Raw genomic sequence first — 27307 nt, forward strand, 5'->3', positions numbered from 1 at the left:
ATGACTCCGCAGCTCTGCCCTCAGCCTAGTTATGGACAGAAACCAGCTGTGGGCCCCACCGAAACGGCAAATGAGTTTGGGGGCCTTACTTCACCTCTTAGAAATCTAGGTCAGTAAACCAGCAGTGGCAGAAACGGGGCTGTTTGGCATTACTGCAGCTTTTCTGCTAAACATATCTGCTCAGCTTCCTCTGAAAATCACACTCCCCGGACTAGCAAGCGCTCTCATTGCTGAGCCCTGACCCGCGCTCCTGGTGCCACGCTGCCCTCGCACACACGGCCCTCGCTTACCAATTAAGCCTATATAATTTTAAGGAACAACTCAAAAGTCAGAAGAAAGGTGCAAAACTGCTGTGCTAAATATTTCCATGTGTTACTTCTCCTCAAAGCTGAGAAAAAGCGTACGTAGGTACTGTCGGGGTTGCACTTAACCCTCTTGCGTGTTGCTGTGTGCCATTGCATGCTCAGTGCTGGGCTCGCACACAGCCTGGCCTCAGGCCCGTCAGTCCAGTACCACGGGCTGGGAGGCATCCCCACACCTCAGAAAGGAGCAACAAGACTGAAAGGATCGATCGGTCTTGGATTGAGCGGGCGTAACCCTATGCACCCTCTGGCAGGAGATCCAGGCATGATATTTAGTGCTTGCTGCTGGTAGAGGAGTGGTCCTGAGCAGAAACTGGGGCTGATCTCATTGCTGTTGACCTCACAGTTTGCTTTGATGAAGCTGCATCTGATCTGCACAAACAAGTGTTGGAAGTAAGGCCGAGGACATCAGCACAGTTAAACCAGAGCATAACTGCTGCAAGTAAATCAGATTCCAAGTTAACAATTTAATTTCTAGCAGACAGAGAAAAATCAGAGGGCTAATAAGATATGAACCTAATAACTCAATGTACCTGGACTGAGCATTTCCATCTGTTATCACAAGCTCAGATCTCAGCACAAGATGCAGAAACAGCAATTGTGCAATGAGGATGTGGACACAGGCGTGAAAAGCAAGAGGAGGCAGGTGGCCATGCCCACCTGTGTGGTAGAAAGCAGGATCAAAGCTGACAAGGCTTTATGTGCTGATGTACAGGTGGCTGCAGAAAAGATGTCGATATGGCAATTGGTAAGGTCCTTCAGAATGATGGCAAACTTTTCAGGTTCCAGGTGGTTTTTAGATTTGTATTTAATTCTCAAACAAAATACATGCTGTTCTAAGATAACTTACAGTAACACTAATGCCAACAGGCCTGACCATTATTTTGCAACTTATATCCACAATCTGTTGAGGCTAGATAAGGCATGTTTCTTGTATTTGTAGGAAATTGCTATAAATAAAACACTAACAGGCACTGGAGCAGATAGCAGATACGTTGTACTGGGTAAAACATGATGAAACGAAGTGAAACTGCCTCTTCTTTAAGAGTGGATGTGCATGAGGATAAAGACTATCAAGTCTTTATTTCCCATCATCAGGAAATCCCTGCAGAAGCTGATTTTCTTTGAGAAGACTGTTCTCAGAAAGCAGCCTTTCTTTTTTTCTTTTTTTCATTTATTACAGAAAAAAATCCTCTGTAGTCTTCTAGTCAAGGTCAGCTGTTCATGTGCTGCAATCAATAATCTCTTCTTAAGTGTACGCTGCTCAGCTCTCACAATGGAGTTTATGGCTGTGCTACATCTTTATCATGAATGAATACTACCTTTCCACTGCTGAGCTAGGGTCTAGCTAGTTATGAAAGCCTGCTGCTGACCCGCCAGCTTTGAGAGCATTCTATCAGATCACCTGGAACTTCACTGAAATGTCAGCTCAGGGTCTATCTGGAAATGCTGAGCACTGGGGGGAAATGAGGTTTCATAAACCACTCTTCCTTTCCCTTCCAAGTTTCTTCCATGGATAGCTAAGTAGACAATGGTTCGGGGGAATTTAAGAAAGTCTCGGCCCCAAACTTCCAGCTTTGTTTTAAGGTAGAGATTTTGGTGACAAACGGCAGTACCACTTAGCTTCAGTGAGGGCTGGGAAGTATGTGTCTCATTCTCCAGTGACATTCCACACATGACCAGGCACAGAGCCCTTGCCAGGCTGGCATGGCCATTAACCCCGGTGCAGACAATGCCTTCCCTGGTGGCATCACCCATTGTGAATCGCCCAGGTGCCTGGGATCAGCTTCGTAAATTACGCATTGTGTAGCTGGTTATTTAGTTTAAATAAACACATGTAAAAATGAAGGTCTTGTTTATTAATTTTTATCCTGGAGTAATTTCTTTAATTTAAGTGTGAGCCAGCTAAGCAGCTTTTTTATTTAGCAATGCTGCCACGCTGATTTTGACATTTGCAAATGTCGACATCCCAGTTACAGACTACAACAAATTACTCAAAAATTGTCTTGTTCTCCTAAAAGAATTCCTTTGCTTTGCACTTACTGCATTGATGTTAAACAGTCACCCTACGCATGGATGGTTAGTTTCATTACAAATTTTGGAAGTCTGGTTTTAAACTTATAGCACGATTTAGAGCTGCCTTTGGCTTCTTGCCTAAATGTAAGCCAAAGAATCCAGTTTGCCCTGCAATTATCCTAAGCTTTCCCAGGTATGCGTGGCTAGCAGCGGCTCCCAGTCCCCAAATGTCTCCTTTTGTCCAGAGGGATTTTAAAAATGTTAAGATGATTTCCCCCTGATTCAGAAAACTAAGGCTCTTGAGTGCTTCCATGGTGGGAGTTATCGACTGGGAAAACACTGGGACTCCTGATACTGGCACAAGTTTGTTGTTGTAGGTAATTAACAGCAACACTCAGGCTTATGTGCAAAACTGTGTCATATTCACTTTCCCGTATGCAATATAAGGCAAAAGTAACACTTTCCTACACCACACAACTGCTGTATCCGGGATGCTGAAGCACCGTGTTTTCTGCTGGGTTTGAAAGGGAGCTGAGGGTTCATTTCTGATTTGCAGTGCTCAGCTTCAGGCACCTGGGACCCCTCTGGGGTGTCTGTGAGGTCCTGCTCTGGGACATGAGCCTGGGACTGGTCAGCACCCAGCACAGCTGGCAATCTGCTGCCGGGAGAGTGAAGGATCCTTGGGCAGAGACTGTCTTCAGCATCCTGTACCCTGACCCTCATCTGTTATCTGTGATAGTCTAATGCTCTCTTATCTCACAGCAGTGTTGTGAAGCTTAATTAACTAATTAATCTTTCAAAGAATTGTGATAGTCTTAGATAAAAGACATCAGGCAAAGTATCTCTTACTATTCCTTTCACTATCGACAATAACATTGTTATTAACACCCAAAGAACTGTCTAAGGTTTTAAAACTTTGTTAAGGATACTGCAAAAATTTTAGGCTTTTAATGAGGCAGTTGTACGAAATTCTGACCTGCCTCTCGGGTAACACCCTCCCCGGCGCCCATGGAGCAGAATCCTCACTTTCAGCATTGCTCAGGCTCCCAGACCAAGTCCTGCACTGGCTGATGTTCTGTGGGCAAGGTGCTCTGGTGTGGGGGTGTAAGCCAGGACAGGGCGTGTCGCTCACCATCCCAGTCCTGAATATATGATGTCTTTTTAAGATTAGAATGAGAACATTCAATTAGTAGCGGGTTTAGAGCACACACAGAGAAAAGCTTACTGTCACTTAGACACTGGGTTTTGACAGCAGGATTGTGTATGTCACAGCACATGACTCCCCACGCATTGCTTTTGTGGCAGCTTCGGAAGCCATGCCTCTAGCGCAACTCTCATCCTACATAACGTAAATTAAGACATGCTCATTTTCTAAACAACAATGCCTATTGCTCCCCACCCCCCCAAATTAATCTCCATGTGGACAGTTACCATGTCCTACCAGGCTAAGCCAGAAATACTCCCACATCCCAGCAGATAGGTATGGATGTGGCCAAGTCCCATCGCAGGGCACACCGGTACATTTACCGTGGGCTGCCAGGTAACAGCATCAACAAATCGTCGTGTAGCTTGATTCAAGAGATTTACTGAATTTCTTGAACTAGCTGGCAGCAAAAGGCAGAACTTCACAGATAATCACTGAAAGCCTTTAACGATGTTTGCAATTTTATCTGTAATGGTGAGCTGGCACAACATGGAGCCCCAGAGCGGTGTGTGCACAGCCCTGCGCTGGGGTGCCAAAGCAAGGATGGAGTGAAGGCAGTGATGACCAGGAGGAGAAATGGCAGCAGGAGTGTTGTCGCAAAGGTGATAGCTGAGTGGAACTCCTTCTTTCCTGGAAGGATAATCGAATGTTAAAATAAGACAGTGGGATATGGATCAGCAGGGCTCTTGGGCTGCAGAATAAAAAGAGATGTAAGCATAATACAGCCCAGCCACCAAATGGGTCAATACCTTCTGGAGCCGAGGGAATTGCCCACGATCCGGAGGAGGTGCCGAGGCACCACGCTGCTGGGGCTGGGGTATCCAACACCGTCCCTGCACAGTGGCCCAGGGGAAAGCACGGCCAGGGTCTGGTTTGGCCACCACGATGCCGGAAGGCAGCGCTGGAGAAGACTTGCAGGGAATGATCAAAAGTGGAAAATAACACCTGAAGAGCAGGCAGCTTTGAGGCACTCGGGAGAAGGATGCTCCCTGATTACGGCAAGGCCTCGCCTGTGGATCCGTTCGGGTGGTGTCACCCCGCACCCACGGCCATTTATCGGCCCGCTGCCCCCACCTCAGCGGGTGCAGCCCGGTGGCAGGCGACGCCCCCCGGACCTCTCAGCGGGGCCGGAGGCGCCCCCGCGGGCTCGAAGGCGCCGGGCCCCGACCCGCGGAGGGTCCCGGACAGGCTGCGGCCACCGCCCGAGGCGGCCGGAGCGCCGGGCCCTGCGCCCCACCGCACGCCGGGCCGGGCTGCTCCCGCGGGGGGAGGCGGGGGCCCGGGGCAGGCCGCGGGGGCCGGCGCCGCCCGCTGAGGTAAAATGGACGCCGAGGGGGGTCGCCCCTGCCCCCGCGGGTCGGCGACCGGCCCCGGCCCTCCCTGCCCCGGGCGGCGGCGGGACTACGAGTCCCAGCGCGCCTCGGGCCGGGGGCGGAGCGGGGCTTTGTGCGGGCGGCGGGGCGGCATGCGGGGGAGCCGCCGCCGAGCCGCAGCCGGAGCCGGAGCTGGAGCTGGAGCCGGAGCGAGCCCGCCCCGGGGGGAGGGCGGCGAGCCATGACGGGCGGCGGCGCGGCGTTCCGCCGTCGGTGCTAGAGGGCGACCGCGGGGCGCGGAGCCCGCCTGGCGCGGAGCGCGGAGGCAGCGCGGAGGGGCCGCCGCCGCCGCTGCCGCCGCCGCCATGGGCAACGCGGGGAGCGTGGACTCGCAGCAGACGGAGTTCAGGGCACACAGCGTGCCCCTCAAGCTGCCCATGCCCGAGCCCGGCGAGCTGGAGGAGCGCTTCGCCGTCGTCCTGGTGAGTGCCGGCCCCATTGTCTGTGGGGAGCGGGTCGGGCCGCCGGGGAGGGGGCGCCGCGTTCTGCCCGCCGGCCTGCGCCAAGGGGCCGGGGGAGCTGCGGGGCCCCGCGCCCGGCCGGGGGCGTGCGGGGCGGCGGCGGCCGCGGAAAAGTTGGGAGCGCGGGAGGGAGCTGCCCCGCCGCGCTCCCCCTCGGCGGGGCCGGGCCGGGCCGGCGGCACAGGTGGGCTCGGCGGGGCGGTGCCGCCCGCACCTCGCGGCCCGGCCGGGGTGGCGGGACGGGGCGGCGGAGCGCGGGGAGCGGAGCGCGGGCAGGCGTGTGCGCCGGCTGCGGCTCTTTGTCTCGGGATCCCCCGAAGAGCCGCTTTCGCCCGAGCCCGGGCGGGTCTCCCCCGCCGCGGGGCTGCCCCTCCTGGCGGGCGAACCTGCGAGGAGCCGCCGGTGGCGAGAAGCTGGCGGCGGGAGCCCTGCGGCGGCCCGGCCTCGGCCTGGCGGCTCCCAGGAGCCCGGGCTGGCGCCCCCCGGCCGGCTGTGAGGCGGCGCCCCCCGGGCCCCGGCCGGCGGGTGCGCTGGGCTGGGCCCGGGGCCGGGCTCCGGTTGGTGTCTCGCTCCCGTCCCCTCACCTGAGGAGCGCTCCGTGCTTGGGATCGCCTTCCCGGGAGGACTTCCCAGGGAAGGGCAGCGCTGGGGCAGACAGCCTGCTTCCCTCGGGTGGCCGCGGAGTGCGCGCCGGGCATCGCGACCCCTCCGTTCTTCCGGCTCCCTCTGACTTCTGAGCAACGTTTATGTGAAAACCAGGGGCTCAGGGGGGAGCAGGCGTGAGCCCCATGTGCGTGCCATGCCTGCGGTGCCTGCCGTGCCGTGTGAGAGCCGCGAGGCCAGCCGCTGCTGCCAGAGTAATTCCCGATCGGATACTAGCGCAGCCCCCCCAGTATCTGAAATACTCTTGGTGCTGAGCGAGGATTCGCAAACTGGTGTGTGTTGGGGATTATTTCTGGTTAGACCCAATTAGATTATCATGTCTAAGAAAAGAATAAGCCTATTCAGTCAGGAACCCCCACTGACGAGCCAAATGACAAGTGCGATGTTACGATGATTAGGCAGAATGGAAAAAGCCCGATCGCACATTGCTCTCGTCGGGGAAACCCGTGGTCTCTCTACAGCTGGGAGATATCCCCGCACGCAGCGCGTGGCTCGGAATCGAGTCGTGATTCATCCTAACCTACCAGAAGGGTGCCTGGCTTAATGTGTGCGCGTGGTCGGTGGGAGAAAATCAGTGGTTTTGTGTTAGGACTGATTGATTGGATCAGTACAGGGAAGGGATGTCACTTTGGGAAAGGAGAGCGAGTTAGGTGCGTATAGTGTAAATATGGGAGATAACAGGGCTGTGCCTGTAGTTTCTTGAGGTGCTTGAAAGGAGGAGGTGGCATCAGTTTTTAGAAGACGGACTTAAATTAAGGGTCAGAGGACGAGTGCTGTAGCTTTGCTGGAGGGAGGAGAGGGTGCCGGATGGTCCGCTCCCATTGGGAGGAGCTGTAAGATGGGGCCCGGAACAGCCCAAAATTGCCTTCAGCCTGTTCTCCAAGCCAGCCGGGGATGGCTGGTGTTTGCTGCAGCTTCCAGGAAATATCTGGCCGGTTTATGACAGAATAAACTCCTAGGCTGTTATTACTTTGTTTTCTCTGTGGCTCTGAGGGGAAGATGACTGTGCCACTGGTCAGACCCCAGAACGGGGTAGGCAGTAGAACAGCAGGGATTAATGAGAAAGGAATGGTGGCTGGGGAAAAAAAAGATGAGGAATGTTTTCTGTAGGGAGAGAGGATTAGTCAGGAGATGGGCATATGAAGGAGGAGATGCTGAAGGTTAAAGGACTAAATCTCACCTTCTTTGCATGCTGTCTTAAGAAATTAGCCTGGCACAAGCATTGCTCACACAGTCTGAGAGCCCTGGTGAGGTCCCGAGGGGCTTTGTTGACAACAGCAATCTTCATATCACTAATGAAGTTTCCAAGACTGTTTTTGGTGTTGATGAACATGCAGCTTGCTTGAGTTGTAGCTGTGTGTGGGGATATACGGTCATCACGCCGAGCGGTTCATTTCTCTTTCTGTATGTAAAGAGTGGGGCTGTGTGGGAAACGTTCCTCCTGTGCAGCCTCACAAAAGTATTTTTTTCTTCTCACCTTGTACAGAACCAGCACAGTGAGCCATAGCCCTCTAAAACAAGTGCACGTCCGTGAGGAGAGCACAGGTTGCCCACGTTTTTTTCCACAAGTGCCATGACATTGCCTTGTTTTATTTTTTCCACTTCACATGTAGTCTCCTGACCTTCCACAAGATCTTTGTGGTCCCTTCAGCAAGGAGATGGATGAGCAGCGGTGCGCCTGGAGGAGATGCGCATGTGTGCTAGCTCTCATTTGCTGGGTTGTTAGCAGATGTAGTCTTGAGGAAGGTCTCTGGTGAAGTACTTTGTCCACTCCAAACATAGAGTCACCTTGCTGCCTCCTTGGTTAGCCTCGCTCTTTGAGGTCTGAGGTGCATAAATTGCAGGAGATGATGGGAAGTGCTCCAGGTCATGCTTTTTTGGTTAAGCTCTCCAGTGTAACTAATAGGCTCCTCCAGTCTGTAACTGTGCCATTGGCATTACTGAGGATGCGCTGAGCTTGCCTGTGGCAGTGCCTGACTGAGGTGAAGGACAGCAATGCTGGGTCTGTCTGTGTCACACCTCTTGGTCTGCTGGGCAAATAACATGAGAGGATTTTCCTAGTGGGTCTGTGTCTTCTGGTGCTGGTTTTGGGATTGCTGTAGTAAATGTGCTTCTCTGGCTTGTTTGTTGTATTGAGATTCATATGCGTCTCTGCTAGCGAGGGCTGGGGTCTGTTTGTTTCAGGAAGGCATCATATTTGATGGGATAGTCTTTGAGGAGAAAAAGGTGGAGGATAACCCAAGGGAGATCCAGGTTTCTGTCTGCAAGCTAAACATTTTTTTTTCATCCTCTCAAACTGATGTGAGTCCTCCCCTTTTGGTAGGACGTGGGAAATAATTCCCTTGGTTTCAAGTTTATGCAAGAGTGTAAAGTTCAGGGAGGTGGTGGTGTGTTACTGCCACCGAGCTCCCAGTTTGCTGGTGGCGGGTGCTGGATATACCAAGAGGTAGATTCCAGCTCTTGCGCTGACTCGGAGCTTGCCAGCCCTGGCACAGCCCCTCGGCTCGGTTGCCTGTCTGCAGGAACCTCCCACCGTTGTCCTTTCCCCAGCATGCTCACTTTTCCTCCTCAGCTGTGTTGGATTTTTTCCCTGGCTTTATCGTATGGACACATGGGACAAGTGTGCGTGAATTATGAATTCTGGTAACAAACCCTATGTTATTGCATAGGAAACCATTGTTCAGCGTGTGCAAGTGCAGTCACAAACCAAGTGCCCCGAATGGGTCTGTAGACATTATGGCACCGCCATCCAGTGCAGCGAGCTGTGCGTTTGGAGGTGTGGTGGTAAAAGCCAGGCGTCCAGCGCCTGCAGCAGGGTGGTCTTTCTCTGAACTGGTAACGGGGTTGCACGTTTGCAAATGACACGTGGTTTGTAGGAAGCAGCCAGGACAGAGTTGGCAGGGTAAATTGTTGCCTAATGAGCTGTGATTGACATAATTTGACTGCTGGATTACAAATCTGCGGTGAGGTTAACAGGAAATATCCTCTTACCCCCACCAAGTGGTGTTTCATTTTACAAAGGAGTCTTCTGTGCCCGGTCCTGTAGGATGGAGGGAAGGGTCTGAAGGGTGAGGGGAGTGTGGAAGGAGGAGGTCTTTCTGCCATCCCACTCCTGGCCCTGCTGTGCTCCATCCTCAGTTTAACGTGGTAGTACCTGCCTGGAGGCAGGGCATCAGCTCTGCTTCTGTTGAATGAACCCAAGGCTTTGCTAACAGGAACTTCTTCGTTCCGATAGAATATCCTTCTTCACAGTGGATTTTGTCCAAGCATCATTTTCCATACCAGTCAAGGGACTTTTAGTGTCTATTGCTAAAGAATTTGAAAGCTCAGTGTGAAAACTCTCTAACGTTTCCCAGCTGTTTTCCATTCCTCTTCCTGGTCATCTATCAAATATATTATGCATTTTTTTATAATATATATGGTTTAGAGTCTGCAGATTAAAGAGCTTGATGTGGTTGCAGGAGTTAACTGCGAGGTAGTATTTGTTCCCTCACTTTGGTGGGGCACTGGGGTCCTGGTTGTAATTCCTAAATTTAACAGAACTCTCTTGGGTCTAATTTCGGTTGAGACCCTGTGCTCCCGATAGGCATGACTTGTGTTGGTTTTGTGGAAATAGAAAGCAGTACTGTGGAAGCTGAGAGACACTAGATTAGATTTAGGAACCACCTCAGGGAAAGGAGATTTCAAAAATTCAGATACTGAAAAGTCCTTCTGTGTGTTCTTCAGGCCTCATCTCTGACATGGTTCTGCCACTGGGCTCTTTCCTTGAGGTCTTGTTTAAATGATTCAAGCAATGACACCTTTTGCTTGAAGAAACAATCTAATAAATCATGCTGTTAAATATATATATTTCTGACAGGTTAAATTTATGGAGTGAAGTAGTACTTGGTGGTGACACATCCATCAAGTTGCCTTGTACATCGGTAGATGGCATTTGTAAGTTTTTCCATCTAGATGTTACAGAAGAGTATTTTTGTAAAACTGATTTTTTTTTTTTTTTTTTTTTTGTGAGTGGAATACAAGGGTACTGTGGTGGATATTTAGCTAGGAGCTAGTTAGTCACGTTCCTAAAATTAATTTCAGATCCTGCAAACCTGGAAGACTTAAAAAATGGCTAAGCTGATGTAGGTACATGTATTTTTCTGTGTACCATTTTTCCATACAAAATAATCCCCTTAATTTATTGGGCGATAATGATGGAGGTATGAACCCATTCTGTCAAACCGTGTGTGTCACTTGTTCATAAGCTCTGAATAGCCTGAGAGAAAGTGGTGGGCTTTTTGTCACAAGACCCAGGTGACAGGGCTAGCTGTTTGCCCCCAGTGGGGCTGAACCTGCGCCTCGCCTCTGCCTGTCCCGGCGGGGCTGTCCTGGGAAAGGGGTGCTGCGGGGGGTGCTCGGCCGGGCGCCTTGGGTGGGTGTGAAAGCCTGAATGTGCAAACCCAGTTAAGGTAATGATGGCAGAGAGGTTTCCTAATCTGCTTTGTGCTGTGTGCTGTATAAACCCATCATCGTGTCATGTTTCCTTCCAAATTACTCCCTGCTTTTGTCTAAGGTGAATAACAACAGGTCAATCAACTTCTTAAGGTGGAAAACACAGCGGGGTGAGAAATGTACACATCCATGAGCCTGGCAGGATCGTTGTTTTGTTTCGGTTTTTTTCCACTTTAGGTGTGGGCAGTGTTTTTTTGCCGTACAGACCCTGCTTCCCACCCGCAGCTCCTCTGCAGTGCTGGGCTCGGGGAGGACCCCGCAGCCACCGCACATGGTGGCCCACGTCCCATGTTTCTTCTGGGGAGGGGCCGGGCCTCTGCGCAGTGCTGGTGGGGTTAGCTCCTGGTGGGGTAAGGTCCTTGCCATGGCTGTGCCAGTGTCCTGAGACTGTTGGCTTGTCTGCAGCGACCCTTGGGCTCACAGGGAGATGCTCCTGTGGGCACTACGTTCCTCCAGCCGAGCATGAGCTAGCAGACCCCCTGCCCTTACCCTTAACCTGCACCATCATCTTTCCTCCAGTGCCCTGAAGCTTTATTAAGCATCTCTTAACAACTTCCTTAACCTTGTGTGCAAGATAAAGGTGTGGTTTTGTCTTCACAATCAAGGTCACGCAGAGCTTGGCCCCGAGGTGTTAGATGGTCTTTTCTGTGGTACTGGGTGTAGTGGGTGATGCTAGGGAAAGAATCTGAGAGAGGTGCAAAATGGAATTCAAAGTTTACAAGGTGATCTTAAATAAAACACTAGCTGTTGAGTTGTTTTTTATTGATGATTGAATGACTTAGAGCCACTGGAGTCTGCCTTTAATCTTGAATTGAAAAAAGAAAAAATTGCTTTAGCTTCTCGTGCTGTGTGAAAAGGTGCTAAAGTCTACAGAAACCTTTTCTTTTTTACACACCCCCCCAGTAGCAAAACTCAGCAGAAACATGAAAGGAATCAAAACCATTTGATTTCCCCCATGCGTTTGTTTGAAAGTACATGGTGGTACTTGCTATTTTTATTGTATTTTTGCATCATTTGACAAAGATTGTAAATTATTCAGGCAACTTTTTAAAGAGTCCAAATCTTTTTTGAAATAAAGCAGCTATCTCAAGGTATGCATGCTAATTATCAACCCATGTTCTGTGCTTGTATGGCTACTTCAGAAGGGGAGTATTTGTCTCAGGTGGGGTTTTGGGTGCTGGGTGCTCCTTACAGTTGCAAAAGGGACTGGTCTGCTGTTTTGTCGTGGATCAGCACCGCCTCTCTTTTTAACAGGGCCCAGGCAGTCTTTCGTTGTCATTTTGAGCCTGGCATCTGCTGAACACAAGATGTTTTTTTTTCCTAGTTTGTTGGAAAAGGTGTTTTAAATCTGTCATCTTGGTCTGTCAGTTCTGAGCTAAGGGAGTGAAAGACCCTACAGGAATAGCTGGGCTTTCCCCTCATTATTTGTTGCTTGGAATACATCCTAAAGTCAAGCCAAGCTTTGACATTCACTTTCTGATCTTTTGTTTGGTCTCTGGGATGTTACCAAAGGCAAACCTAGTGCCAGTTCCTGCCTTTACCCCCAAATAAATTTTTAATCTTGAGCTTTCAGCATTTCTGCTCGTTTTTCAGTGTTGTAGCTGTTCTTCTTCCAACTTGGTAACAGAGAAGTGAGAATGAATACAGCCTACTGTTCATTTTTAGAAGTGGAAAATCCCTGTGATTCATTGCAGTTTTGCTTTTGCTTTTCTTTGCTGACCCAACTACTGGTCTTCCTGCAGCGTGTGACACTTGCTTTTGGGCAGCAACTTCCTGAGCGTGAAGTGGCCGGGGAAGGGTCCTGGGGAAGGGTTTGTCCTCAAGTGGCACCATCGCCACTGACATCCAGATGAAATGGTCCCACATCAGCACTGCCCAGTGATGACTTGTAGCATGGGGAAGTTAAATCGGTGTCCTGGGTTTTGGTGCAAATTCTGCTGCACAAGTTGTTGTCAGGACTCGAGTGACGACCTCAGTGGAGCTTAGTGCCGTTTTCACCATGGCTCGCTGGTGTGCTCTGGCGTGTGAGGGGATGTGTGTGGCAGATGTCGGCGAGCACATCTGGTTAGTCACAAGTCCGAAGCTTCGTGTGAAAGGGTGTTGTCAACTTTTTGAGCTCCTTTTAAATCAAGGTGCTAACAGGGTACTACCACATAGTGTACTTAGATAACAGGAACTGCAAATTTAGAATTGTTTAAAAAATGCTAAGATCTTTGTCCTGCTTGTAGTTTTCAAGGGTGGCTTTCCAGGAGAGATGGTGGAACAGGGCTGGCAGTAGCAGCAGCAGCCCTGCAGCCTGGCTTGCAGACCTCCTTCTCAGCTTGATTCGGTCGGGCAGGGAAGGCTGATGCCCGGCTGCTCGGAAGGAGCCATGGAGGAGCACATGCAAACGCTGCCATCATGACCTTGCATGAAGCGGGAACTGGAGAGCTCTCCACAACATGATGAAATGAATTATGCAAAACATGCTAATGCATCAACACTCTTCGGCACCAGCTTATTTTTAAGCATCTGGGCTGCTTCTTGAGTTTGAATTAAGCACATTATGATCACAATCAAAATACTTCCCAGTGCAGGAAGCCATAAAGAAAACCACAAGAGAAGCGGTTGTTTTTCCTGGTCCCTTCTGGGTGCTGTGTCCTCGGGAGGTGTGCGTGAGGGCAGGAGGCATGACTGTATCCGACAGGCTTTGCAGGATGGTGGTTGGTCCCCTGGGAGCGCTTGTGGATGGAGCATGTCCTGCTGAGCAGGGTTATCTCACAACTGGGAGAGGTAAACATGATTTTCTTTGGTATCTAGAATATTAGAAGTTGAAACTAGCTGAGGAGCAAACCGTAAGTTGCCTGTTCTGAGAGGAACAGTTTGAAACGCGCTGCCAGGCAGCAGTGAAGCAGCCGTTCCAACTGCTGGAAGACTTCCGCAGCGAGCAGTGTGCAGCCGCATTTTAGACAAACTGAGCTGAATTATTGTTTGTTTTCTTCTTTGTTTGTTTGAAAGTGTCCATTTGGGAATTTGGTATGGGAAATAAGTGACACCAACTCATTCCATTTGATTTGTGATTATGTTAAAAAAAATTATAAAATCTAGCCTGGGCCTCCAGCAGTTACGAGCTGCAGCATCACTGCAACCAAAGACCGCAGCCTGCTAGTCAGGTAAAAGCACTTTCAGCCGCTGTTGCTTAAAAAGCAGTAATTGCCCATTTATCACATCCTGCTAATTTCAATTCTGAAGGGTCAGCGTAGTAAAACAAGCAGGTTTTTAGTGCTTGGACTTTATATGCTGAAGGGCTGTGCTTTTACCCATGCAGCATCGTTGCTGAGAAATGCCATCTTCCCAATTACTTCTGTAAAGGGCTCCCAGATCTGTGGGTGGCAAAGGTGCGTGATGTGCACCCCTGTTTTAACTAAATATTGTTTCCCTTGCACTGGTTGTTTTGACCTTGATCATCTGCATTGTAGTTCTAATAACTCAAGATGCAGAACATGGTATATGGATCTATTGGAAAACATAAGCTTTAGTTTGTCCCGGGCTTTGTGACTTCCTAAAATAGTGTTGCGCTGCCTTTCACAAGTGTTTTGTTGCATAAAGGCTTGGATAATTTGTAACTTGCTCTACTCTGTTATAACTAACATACTGTAGAAATTTGATGTGTTGGTTTTCAATTTACCGTGGGATCTCTAACAAAACAAGTGTTTGTCTTCTGTAACTGGGCAGCGTTAAACATATATTTGGGGAGGATATTCATAGAGCAGCATAATAGACGTATTGTATTGGAAATGAATGGTCCTCAGACGAGTGCTGTGCGATACGTGGACCTCCAGGACTCTGCATTGCAACTCTTGAGAGCAACTGTGTGTACTTGATCATGAGCTGGAAACGTGCCCAGCCGCTTCCCGACTGAAGTGTTGGAGAGGCAAGTGAGGACACCTCCCCATGGACACCCTGCGGCCATTTTCCTGGGAACTGTCCTGCGGTGTGCTGGGACCGCTCGGGTGGTGGCAGCCTCTGCAGCCTGGTCTGTGTCCCAGAGAAAACTCCTGTGTCGGAAGGGTCCTCGGGAAAATCCTTAAGAGATACGACTTCTCTCGTTGTGTTGCCTGAACAACACAGAGAGCACAGTGTTAACTGTGGCTCCTGCCCTTCCAGAAGTTGTGTCCTGGTCCAGCGGGCAGAAGTGCTTAGTGATGGGGGCAGGAGCCTGCAGAGCTGCCCTTGCCTTCTCTGATGTTTGTGGTCTGCTCTGGCCGCTCTCCCCTGTGCGGATGTTGGCTGAGGGCAGAAGTTGCTCCCGGACAGAAGATTCTTGAGGCCTCCCAGAACATTTGAAGAAGTCGTCTTAGTTTTTTTAGTGTGTGTTTGGGTGTTGTGGGAGATATCTTAAAATACAAGAACTAGTGTTTTGTTTTGTGGTTTGGTGTGTGGTTTTTTTTTTTTTTTTTTAAAATATACATTATTTGGCCAGAAATCATTTTACTATAAAAGGACTTGGGGTGAATATAGATTGTACATCTGTTACTTGTTTGTCTGCAAAATGACTGTACCGTTGAGGCCAAAAGCGAAGAATAGAGGGTTGCACAAATTGGCAAAGTTTCTGGAGTCTTTCAGAAGCCAGTAATTAAAATGAAGCAGCAAATTGTTCAATCCAGAAATTCTGGTTGTTCATCCATCTAATGCTCTGGCATGTCCCTCTGCTGACTCCTCTTGTCCTGCTTTCCATCTCATCAGAGAGGCAAATGAATAACACTTGTCTACCTCCGGCAGTTTGCAAGCCAGCTGTTGTGGCAGAGGTAGGTGGCACCGTTATCGAAAGGGTCTGTGAAGCAATGGAGATAACTTGGCAGAATTTATACAGTTTTCTGACAAACGTTTCCAATCATTTAGTGTCTTTGGGAGTGCTTCAGAGGGCTTCCTCAGCCTTACAAATACAGAAGATCAAATAAATTAACTATCACAAATATTTAACTTAAAGCATGGTCAAATAGGAGCTTTGATGTTGCATATGTCTATGAGGGCCTCTGTCTATCTGTACACTCTCACAGATACGTTAGGTCAATGTTTATTTTTGTCTCTTCTCTCAGACATAGTAAGCCTAATACTGCAAATCTAACTAACTGCGTTCCACCGTCATATGCCCGGTAGCATGCCTGCCTCAAAACAAAATACGGCATACAGAGTTTTACCCTGGGGGAGCTGGTGGTAAGCAAACCATTGCACGGTGTAGTCACAGTGATGAGGGCTGTGGGGTTGCTTGGCATGCCACCCCTAGCGTAGGTCATTTTCTGTTGCATTTCCATAAGGTGCTGCTTGATGGCCAGCCACACTCTTCAGGTAAACTGAGTAAGTCAGTTTGACTTAGTGATAATTATTAAAGTGCACCATGTATTGAGCCAGGAAGTGTTTGGTAATGATTCTAATCCTTTTGTGATAGCATCTAGCTTACTAGGTAACTCTGATGAATGGTTGTGAATCTTGTTTTCTAAAAATTGCAGTTTCTTAAAATAGTCTAGGAGTTGTCATGTCTTCTCAGCGATCCTCTCCCAGCGCACAGGGAGTGTGTCTGCGAAAACGCAGTTCCGCTCTATGTCAAAGCTTCAAGTACAAATACCTGTTCCCTTGATCATGTAAGTGAATATCTAAGTGTGGCAAATGTACAGTATTCTTTTTGGTAAATAAAACAAGAACTTTTGTACTTTTTGCCATTTTTTTATCTATGAATCTTTCACAAGCCTTGCAGTGCTGCAGAGGAAGATGAGGCGTGCGAGTTACACTCATTGCCTTTTGGAAAAGGAAGCCTGAATTGCTGAGCCCCCCAAAACTGAGCAATAGGATAGCGATTAGAAATAAAGTCTCCCAACATCCCAGCATTTGCTGTAACCCCTGGGAAAAGAAAATGGGAATGCTGACTGCCTCCCCCTGTGAACATGTGCTTGACACATTGGGAAGCCTGCTGTGTCTCTCCAGCTAGCGTGGGGATCTGGGACCTGGCAGCTGGCATTTGGCTCTTTGAAGTCACCTTTGCAGATCGATGTCAGCTTTCCTTTAAAGTCTTTCATTTGTCTAGCTCAGTTACACAGAAGCTGAAGAGCAGCATTTTAGTTTATTTTCTGGTGTTTCAGGGCATCTTTTCTCCTTGATGTATTTAAGAAATCTATATTTGTATGGGTTTGGGCTGGGACAGAGTTAATAGTTTTGTTTGCTTCTCACCTTGTCTTCTAGTTTTTAATTTTCTATTGTATTCTGGAGGTGAGATGAGGCTTTTGTCCCTCTTTGTGTATGCACATGTGCATCAATTGAAATATCTCTTTATGATGACCAGAAGGTGTATTTCAAAGATAATTGGCCTGTGAGTCCCAATGATGGTGGGAGAGGTGGTATTTATCCACAGATGCTTCAGTCTGAAAAAGCTGGTTGGCCATGCAGTCTGCTCAGCGCGCCCTGCGAAGTTCTGCAGCACCAGTGCCACCCAGAAGACTTTTCTTTTGGAGAAGTAAGGGCAGTATCAAAGCTGTGATGGAGCTTGTTTCAGGAGAAAACAAGGATGAAATAAGGTCATGAGGGTCTGAAGAATCATCTTGATTTGGAAATTAATTCTGTGTTTTCTATCGGTAGAAAAAAGACAAATTTCTTCTTTAATGTAGAGATGTCTGAGCAGATGAATGATGTATACAAAACACTGTGGGAAGATGTGTGTTGTTTTTTTTGTAAATCCTTTTATATGAGAACCTATAATACGTGGAGTAGATAGTCAACAGTATTTGCCTTGTGTGTGTTTACCATGCTGAATACATTAATGAAAAGTAAGAGATTCATCTGGCTCGGATCAAATGGCAAAGAATGGGAGAAAGAGGAGTTTAGGAAGCCATGTCTCAGACTTCGTACAGATTAAAACGAAATTACATGACTGACCTTTCCTCCTGAGCGAGGCTTCTCTCTCGCATACAGCGAGTCTGCAAAAGCTTTGTACAGCAGATCGTTGGTACCGTATCGTTATCACAGTTGTCCAGCTCTCTGTAGGGTTGCTTGGTATGTGAGCAGCAGAGATGTTTTCCAGGAAAAGCTGTGCCATACGCCTGTAAATCCAGACTGTTTTTCAGACCAGAAGGCAGGTGGGCTTTCTCTGTATTAACGAAGGATTTTGGCAGAAGATTAAGTGCTTCAATTAGAATATGAAAGAAATTGTGCAAGAGTTTACATGAGCCGAATCCTCCCGTGTTCAGCAGCAGCAGGATCCTTCATCAGCAAGTGTGATGCAAATGAATTTGTTGTTTCAAAGAGCAGGGTAGGAAAACCACATCGCAGTTTTCACGTGCTGTTACCACTCCTGCATCCTCAGATACTGCAGTAATTACAGGGGCAGTCAGTGTGTCATGAGCATGCTACATTTTCAGTTACGATGAGGAGATCGGACACCTACAAATGTGAGAGAGGCAAAAATTGATTAAGCATGAAATTCTTCTCTGGCAGTGAATTCTTGGCTGGCTCAGAGATAAAAGGTTGCACAACCGAAAGGGAAAAGGACTTTTACTCAGAAAGCTCAAAGCTATTGTTTGGTTTTGCTAATGTTTATTTTACTTCTGATGGCAAATCTTTGTTAAAAGTGAATTATTCCTACTGTTTAGCAAGTGGAGTGGAAACTACCCAGATGCACTTGTAAGGCATTCGGTAGATTGTTAAAATTGTTTTTGGTGCTCTGAGGAAGCGGTGTTCCTTGAGGTGTGATAGCCCGTGTAGACCGGAGTATTCCTTGTGTTTCTGGTGCAAAGCATGGTTCTTGTATTGAAATAACCCAGGCAGTATACATAAAGAAGTGTATAGATGCATTAAAACAGAAAAAAGAATACCGGTTGTAAAATATTTTTAAGGTAACCTACAAGCTTATTTGGGTACATTCTCCCAGTTGCTACTGCTGAGCCAAAGCGTATTCCGCATTTGGAATTCTACTTGCAGAAAAGACATCTGAGGAGAAAACCACCTCCTCTTAATGCTGGAGAAGTTCCTATTTGGATTTATTCTGTCTTCAGAAATAGTGTGTTTAGGAATTACTTGTTAAGAAGGTATTTCTCGTGGGACTCTGCTGCATCAGTGATGCACGTGTAGCGTCTGCCCAGTCGTGCCCTTCCCGGTGGGGCTGGTGGGAGAGCCGTGTTTTAACGCGCTGGTGAACCATGAGCACCACAGGTTTACTGCAGCCAGAACTTCTCTCACAGAGGTGCTAGTGGGAAACAGGGCGTCTTTTGCTGAGCTGTAAAGCAGCATAGCCAAAACAGTGATGAAGGCCTTGAATGTGGCTGCTGTTATCCTGCTGAGCTTCTAGCGTGGCTGACCTTGTGCTGTGTGATGCCGTGGATGTGTCTGCCCTTCTCTGTGGAAGCTGTATATGCTGACTCTCCAAGGCTCAATAATGACCTAATTTTGGTTTCTAAGTTGCTGCTACTTACTCAAGGTGCTGGGGGCCTGGCTGTGGGCTGCTTCCTCCTCTTTCAATTAGTAGAGGTTTTTAGTTTTCTGCTTATTCCCTTGATGAGCAATTTTTGGATTGAAACTTTCCCTTTCCTCACAGGAGCAGGGATCAGCAGCTATTGCAGCATCTCAGTGTGCTATAATAATAATAAAGGCATTAGACAGTGGTTAAAGGAGAGCAGATCAGTAGATTTATGTTTTTTTCTGGCCAGACGCCATCCTTGGAGATATCTGCGCTCCCACAGGGATTTCTGAGAAGTTGTGCACAGCTGAGAGCAGTTTGGTCCTCAGCGAAGGTGGTAGTTGGCATTGCTGTTCCTGCCACATTAACTGCCAGGGCAGGACAGAGACTTTTAAAAATGATGGAAAACTTATATGTTTGCATCTTGCACTCCAGTTTTACCAGGTGACATCTTCTGGCTACCAAGCAGTGCTGTCTGGTGGGGTGGCCTTCGCTTCTGGTGAACTGCCAGACTTGTGGAGCAGGAGAGACCCTGCAGGGCTCTTGGAGGGGTTGCAAGCATTACTTATTACTCGTGTGGGAACCTTAAAGGCATTTTAGTACTTTCATGAGCGCTGGCCTAAATACAGACTTGGCTTTGGGTTGCTGCGCTTTGTTTGTGGATCCATGCAGTGATGTGGGAAGTGTTGTGGTCTTGCATGGAAAAGTTAGCAGGAGCTGGGCGGCAAGTGGGCACATTTGGTATGTTTATTAGAAAAGCAAAGGGCAGCCTAGCTTCATTGCAGGCATAGATTTTTACATCAACAGGACACTTCAAATGCAGCTGAGGAACTAACTTAGAGAGCAGCCTGCTCTGTCTCCCCTCAGTTGTCTTTAGGGCATTTCTAACTTTGTGGGAGGGAATGCGGCTGAAGAAATATCAACATGCCATGAGCAAGTACGCTTCATTAGGGAACACAGTTTAAAATTTTTTGGCATTAGTAGGAGGCTGAACTGTGTTGTTTCTGTCTTGTTTTTGTGCTTGGTCATGGATGGAGGGAGGGATCTTGCATACTGTGCATTTGAGCAGCAGGGAACAATTTGACAACATATAATAAAAATTCATCATAATGATAAAGCTTGGGGGTGGGGGGGAAAGCTTGGGTTTGCTGTCCCCTGACTTGCTGAAGCAACTCTCCCTTGCTGGGCACCCTGAGATGCACAGGAGGCTGGTGTGGTGGTGGGAACCATTGCTCCTTTTCAGGGGTTGCCGCAATTTAAGGAAGTGGTGTTTAACTGTGTCTTCACCAATGCAGTTATCCTGTCTGTCAGCTGAGGATGCATGTCCTGTGATAAGTGATGTGATCTATTATATCACGTATTTATCACACTAAGATTATTTTTTGACTCGTCATCCTTGTTTATTTTTGATAGGAGCAGCCTGTAGCTTACAGAACAGCTAAGCTTTTTGAGCGCTGTCTGTGTGTGTTTGTCGTGAGAACCTGATGGTGTTTGCACATTGTCTTCATGGTGTGCGTTAGTGCAGCATACAATTTTGCAAATCTCATGTAACTGTGATGTCTTTTTTTCTACTTTTCATGTCGCATTATGATCTCTGGAAAATGTCATCAAGTGTTTCAGCCAAATAAGAAATCAAAAGACAAGCCATTTTTTTAGGGTAATTGCCTGTCATTGCTGCTCCCTCCCCAGAGAGTAGGAGCATTTGTATGGCTGTGGGCTCTGCCTGGTGCAGGGCTGTATCCCGCAGGCTTATTCAGGTGTTAAAATTGTCCCTCGGGTCCCCTGCAAGTGACCAGACGTGGATATAGGCTAACGCTGACATGTATTTGTCTTAAAAGCAAGATTTGTGTCTCCTGAATGCTTCCTCCTGCCCTGCTGGGTGCAGGTCTGAGCAGAGGTCGGATGGGGCTGGGTGGTGGTGATCAGGCGGTGTCACATCAGGTGGGGTGCAGGGGAGAGCGGCAAGGAGAGGGGACGGCCTTGGCCTCCAGCAGGGAGGACACCCTTGCCTTCCTGGCTGGCATTGCCACGGATGAGGTCAACTTGCTCAGAGATGATGTTCATCATCTCTGTGCTGATGAGTTGTGTGGTGTGTGTGTTTTTTTTTTTTTTTTTTTTTTTTTAAATTGCTGGGGGACTGTATGTATCTGAGCACTCAATGTGTAAACAAGGTCAGACAAAGCAAATGTCATTCCCCTGATCTGATGGTATTTGCCCTCTGAAACGTATGGCTTGTTTGTAACATCTGGTGGATATCGGTTTTAATTTGAATGCCACTGATGTTTCTCAAAGATGCTTTTCAGTACATTCAAGGGCCCTGATTTTGCTCATGTTAAAGGCTATTGCACTTCCAGAGGGATACATGACCGTGCTGGAGGCATGAAAATTGGGCTCTTGGTTTATTTAAAATTATGCTGTCATGTCTGGTCATGCTGGGAGCAAGGAGCAACAGCAGCAAAAGGCACAAACTTGCCGGAAATCTTTGCGTCTAGGTTGGTGGGGACTGTTGGTGGTTGTGTGCCTGTAGATGCAAATCTAATCTTTTGTCCTAATCTGGCAAATTTAGGAGGAATTGATGGACTCCAGAGGTGGTCTTCTCCTCCTTCTCAGTCAAAAATACAGGCTTCCTTGCAAGTGTGGTAATTATCTACGTTACAAGATGGGACTAACAGTTTTTGTTCTCTTGTCTGGATGCATGAGATGAATTTAATAGCCATGGTTCTTTCGGAGAGCTTTACAGATGCAGCTGAGGGCTGAATTTGGTCTTGTATTTTCTTATTCTTAATCTACAACAGTCTGCATTCCTAAATTAGAGCAGATGTGCACTAGAAATGTATACTAGGAGGATTCGGAAATACCCCAAGCCTGGAGTGGGGAGCAGGGGGTGTCACGGATGGGTGGCTGACAGCCAGCACAAGTCCCTCCATCCCACACAAATGGTGGCAAGCATTGCTGCCCTTCTTGTCTGGTAGGGTCAGGTAAAGGACCAATTCCCCCTTTTTCCCTTTCCTCCTACCGTCAGGTTTTGTCTGAAGGGGTTTATGTCAGGGCTATTCCCTCTGCTATCCCTAAAGCACTCCTAATGTGGATAAAACTGCTCCCGTTTCCTGGCCTGGCTCTTGTAAGAGATGCAAAAGCCTTGGGTTGAACATTCAGCCTGAAACAAACTCAATATAGAGACTTCAATGAACAAGTCATTGCTTGTCACAGTTAAAAGCATCTGGAGATAAGCTGGCAAGAAGGACAGAATAATAAATCATGTTGTTAGCCTAGCAAGATGGACTTGTACAAATTCAATTGGAAATTTAGGAGTGAAACTAACTCCTGGGTTTTTACAATATATCTCCTTACATAATAGGAATAGCACATATTTATTTCTGAATATAGCGTAGTATATATGAGCTTCTGTAAAATGAAAAGGTTTTATTTTACTTTAGATAAAACAATAACCATACTTACAAACCTTTATGGACAGACTTCCTTGTATTGCGTTTTCCACTGGATTCTCTTATTTAGAGTCATAGAATGGTTTGGATTGGAAGAGACCTTAAAGATCATCTAGTTCCTTCTTTCTGTTAAATGCTTAAAACCTCAGATTATATGAAAATATAAAATTTTCATTTTAATAGGCAACATCTTTTCCAAAGATTTCCCAGAGTCCGTTGCTTGTGGTAGCACCGTATTGTGCAGAGGTTATGTTACATGAATAACCATTTCACTTAGTCATACACAATTTAGGACCTATAGAGTTTTGTACTGTTCTGTTTTGTACTGGTTAAATCATCTGGAAAACCTATTTATCCTGTATTTTTTCTGATGCTAAACCAGTCAAAGTTGACATAAGTTTTCTTCAGTGTGTAGCCATGAGTGCTCAGGAATGGTGTCCCACCTCAACAGAGCATCTGTGGTCAGCGTTGGATGTGTCAGAAACAGCATAACTGTTCTAAAAACCTGGTGCACGAATTCCAGATGATGAGAAATTCTCTTTACCCAGTAAGCTTTCAGTGTGCCCTGCCTGAGTGTAGTTGATTTAAGCCTTCTTTCTAAAGACTGTAATATTATAATAATCCAAAGAATAAGCCCACAGCACGGGTTTTTCTCTTTCTTTCTAAACAGATACTGTTACTGAGAACCAGGTAAAAGCAGATATTATTTTAGGGGCATGGAAGTAAAAAAAACAACCCAGCCTTTTATTTTGAAGCTTATGTGCCAGGGAGTATAATTCTACATGGGGATACAGGAGCTCTGTTTCAGTCTTACATGTCCCTTTGCGCTTGGCTCTGCCTTGTGGCTGATTTGCCCTGCTCACACGTAACGGCGTGTGGGGTTTTGCCCCTGCTTTTCCTCTGCTGTCCTGGAAGGCAGGTGGGGAGTTAGCTGGATGGTGTGCACAGAAGATGCTAAAAGGCTGCCAGGATGCAGTGACCTTGGTACCAGCTGGTGTTCAGGGTCCGTTTCAGTACCAGTCTGGTACCAAGACAGTCTGGTAACGGTGAATGCAGTTTTTCAGGCTGGGTGTCCTGCCTGTGCAAGCAGTGACAAAGCAGAAACTGTGCTGAGATCATGCAAACACTCTTACTGCTGCCAGCCCGAGCTGTTGCCCTCCTCCGTACTATAGTCCGTGCTGCATCATGAGCCATCGAGGCTTCACTGTGACTTGGTGCCTGTGACTCTTACGCCAAGAACTTGCGTTGATTCATATAAGGGCTGGTGGGTTTGGTAAATTGCAGCGTGTTGGTTTTGGTTTTTTCCTCTGTTAGTTCATATTGATAGTGAAATCAGTATTGTATTGCCAGGGCTGTGTGTAGGAGACTGGGCAGGCTAGTGTATGGGAGAGGCACTGGTGGGCCTGGGAATAGCTGACCTGACCTCTGCTGCTGGAGGAGTTTCTGTGCCAGGATGGTGTTTTCTGTTAAAAATAAGGAGTTGAAGCGCATGCACACTCGGTGCATCCCTAACAGCCTCCTGCTTGCTTGTGCTTCCATTTTGATGACGTATGGTATAAATGTCATCGCAGTGTTCTGTAAAGCAGGGGCCAGCTGACTTGGGGTGGAAATGACAGACTTGCCATTCTGGCTTCTCATTGAAGTATGCCGCTGTAATTCATAGAAGCGAAAGCAAAACTGAGGGTCTTTGGAACAAGGGTTCTCACTTCAGAAGCAAATTGACAGGTTGTGTAGCAAGTCCATTGCTGCTCCAATCGTAAGTATTACTGGAATGCTGTGTACAGTGGTCACGCTCTTAGTAAGATTTTATAGTTGGAAAAAAATGCAGGAGAAAATTCTGTGGGAGAGCAGTCTGGGCGCATGGTCCAAGGGCATTTAATACTAAGAAGCAGTTACCAGTAGAAGAGATTTCTAAATAATGGTGAAACCATTTACTTATACAGGAATTTTAGATTAAATTACTTAGAATCAGAGTTTCTGGCCATCTTATTAGAAAAGTTAATGTACTGGCATATACATCATACTGGCGTTCAGTGTAATGGGGGCAGTAACTTGGATTACATGGGTACTTTTTTGCTTTGTGTGTGAACTTCACGTTTCCTCAGGACTGCATTACAGCCGAAGATATGTTGTTATCAGAGTTCACATGCTGAATCCTCAAAAGCTGTTCTTTTAAACATCAAGTATTTTGTTAATTTATGAATCGGGAAACCAGGAAAACCTCAAATGAAATTTAATAAACTCCATTATCAGTATTTATGTGTAAGATGAATTGAGTAATAGAAAAAACAGAGCTTTCTTTGTGTGTTCATTTTCTTCTTGGTATCCTTGAAATGAGTTAGGAGGGTTGAGTGCAATGGAGACGGTACTTCCAACAGAAGATTTTATGCTAATTGACAGCTAATGGATCAGCTGCTTTCCAAATAAAGACTGAGAGCTGGCACTCTAACATTCTGCTAGAGGAAGTTTGATAATCGTTTGGAGTAGAAATCCAGGGAGAAACAAAGCATTGTCCCATTCTAGTTCTACATTTGAATGTAGATGCTAAAAAATGCAGTAAGTTTGTAGGGTTTGGTAATTTGACAGTAACATGCAAGACATTTGGGATGGTCAGAAAATTACACTGCCCCAAGTCAGGCATGTAGCTCACCAGACCAAATGAGATTTTGTCTCTGAAAACTTAAAATTGAGTGAGTTCCAGATTTCCAGGTAGAGTGTTTTTTTCATTTTAACACATGAATATTAGAGCTGGAAGTCCACCAAAGGTGCAGCTAGTTGTTTACATTCGTGAGGGACAGATGCCTGGAAAAAAATGCTGGGTAGTAAATGAAAAGCCTTTATATTAAATGTTGTTTTTTAGAGGAGAGTTCTGCAATCTGTTTTCTAGGAGGTGATCTAGGAAAAGAGGTCTGGTCCTGGGGAAGGAGCTGGGAGTGAAACCAGGCTGTCTTAATACAGGGAGCTAAAGGGAGCTAGGGAAGAGCAAGTCTCATCATCAGGTGCTCTTTACTAGGTTGTGTGCACTTGAAATGCTGCAAAATGTGGGTGAGAGGAACTGCAGGCTGGGTGTAAATGTTACGTGTTGTGCTAGGAAGGACTGGAGAGATTGCTGCTAAATACAGATATGACCAGGTAGTTCTGCATTTTTCATGTGCTTTTGTAATTTAATGGCGTTATTAATTTTCATTAGGATTTTAATATTTAGTCCAGAGAACAAGTGAGCTGTCTTAGCTTCGCTGCGTGCAGGAGCTGGGCTGCAGGTAACCCCACCTTAGGGGTCCAGACCTCTGTGTGGGGTCTGCTCTGGGCTGTGCAGGCAGCGTGCCGCCAGCTGCACCGCTGGCAGGGCGTGCGACCCCCGCCGTGTGCCAGCCTGCCGGGGTGCGGGGGCTCACCCCTGGGCTTCTGGGGCAGGAGCGCTGCGATCGATCGGGGCAGGCAGGGAGATGGGCCGCCACAAAAGCAGGGTGCTGAGCTTCTCAGGACACTGCTGGGTAGATCCCGGCCCAGTGCTTGTTTCTGACCTGAGGTGCTGGCTGAGTAGGTAAGCATCAGCACAGAGGCTGAGAAAATAGGAACAAGCATGGGGCAGCGCTTGTCCTTTGCTAACTGTGCTGGTCCCGGAGGGGCTGAGGGACAGCCCGTCGCCGGCCCTTTCCAGTCCCCAGCTGTGGGCTTATCCCCAGCTCTTGCACTGGGAAATGAATATTCGCTAGCCAGGGGGCAAGGGAGCATTGAGGAACACACTGTGTGTGAGGGAGAAGCTGTTTAATTACATAGCACATTTCTCCGTGAAATTATCCAGTAGTGATTATCATTACCAGTATGAGTGTGCATCAGTGCGGTATCTTTTTCCTCCTTAACTGCTTCTCAGGTTATTCCAAAGCTCTTAAAACCAAGAAAAAAAGGGAATTCAATTGTTTCCAAACCATAAGTAACCTATGAGTAAGTGGACCTACTATGTGTTATTTAATACTCATGTTGTTCATCTCTCACAACAACAACTTTAGCAGTTTATTTTACGTTTGAGAAGCCTAAGAAAGGATTTGCTTTTGTCTGTTCCTTTGGCTGAATTTCTCAGGTATGCTGGTCTTAGGTACATACCCCTTCTTTCGATTTCTTTGGTGATTATGGAAGGGTATCTCCCTCTTCCTTTTCCACCTGGTGTGTCACGGTCCATACCTGCCTTGCCTCTCTCTTGCCAGGAGAACACAGTTTTTCTTAACCTTTTAAAATGAGTAGGACTCCTGAACTGTATGTGTTTTGATGCCGTCTGCCCATCTCTAGCTCTGTAAAATCTTTCCTTGTGATGAAGTAACTTGGTTTTGCCATTGCATTTGGCATCTCTCATCTCTTCATTTTCTACATCCCAACAGTTTTACAGACTTTTGTTCTTCCTTTATGCTTTGCTCAAACTATAGTCTGAGATTTGATGAATTAAACTCCCCAATCTTCAGTCTCATTTGATCTGAGGTGGTTGGTGAGCCCATCACAGTCTCTGAGAATGCTCCTTTATGTTGTATATTCTCTTCCTTTGACTGACTGGCCACCTGCCTTCCAGTGGTCCATTCCCTCTCTACTCCAGACTAGTTTGTCCTGTACTTGTCGCGTCCTTATGCCCAGCTGTGAGGCTCACAGCTTGTTACTCCTTCTGCAGTTTTTTATGTTGCGTCTGACTCCTTTCATCTGGGCAGAGCTAGAAGAGCTAGTTTTTATCTTAATCCTCATCTGTCTCAGTCCAGTTTTTTTGCTCCCAGATAATATTATCCCCTGGTTGTCTCTGTTCAGTATTCTGCAGGTTTACTTGCATGTCCCTTAAGTAGCTTACGTATAAAAATGAAGATGATTTTCTAGTAATTTCCTGGC

The 27307-nt window shown here is 47.3% G+C and overlaps 1 protein-coding gene across 11 annotated transcripts in view; it reads left to right on the forward strand.

Moving 5' to 3' along the window:
• The first annotated feature begins 5094 nt into the window (after positions 1-5094).
• The window catches only part of FMNL2 (formin like 2), a 152994-nt gene continuing 130781 nt past the window's right edge, over positions 5095-27307 (forward strand). For all 11 annotated transcript variants that reach the window (XM_056347945.1, XM_056347948.1, XM_056347944.1 and 8 more), the window contains exon 1: positions 5095-5377. In XM_056347945.1, coding sequence (XP_056203920.1) covers positions 5261-5377 — 117 coding nt within the window. In that variant the 5' untranslated portion in view covers positions 5095-5260. The remainder of the gene's footprint in view (positions 5378-27307) is intronic.

Source organism: Falco biarmicus, chromosome 8 (genome assembly GCF_023638135.1).
Source record: "Falco biarmicus isolate bFalBia1 chromosome 8, bFalBia1.pri, whole genome shotgun sequence".
Taxonomy (NCBI): Eukaryota; Metazoa; Chordata; class Aves; order Falconiformes; family Falconidae; genus Falco; species Falco biarmicus.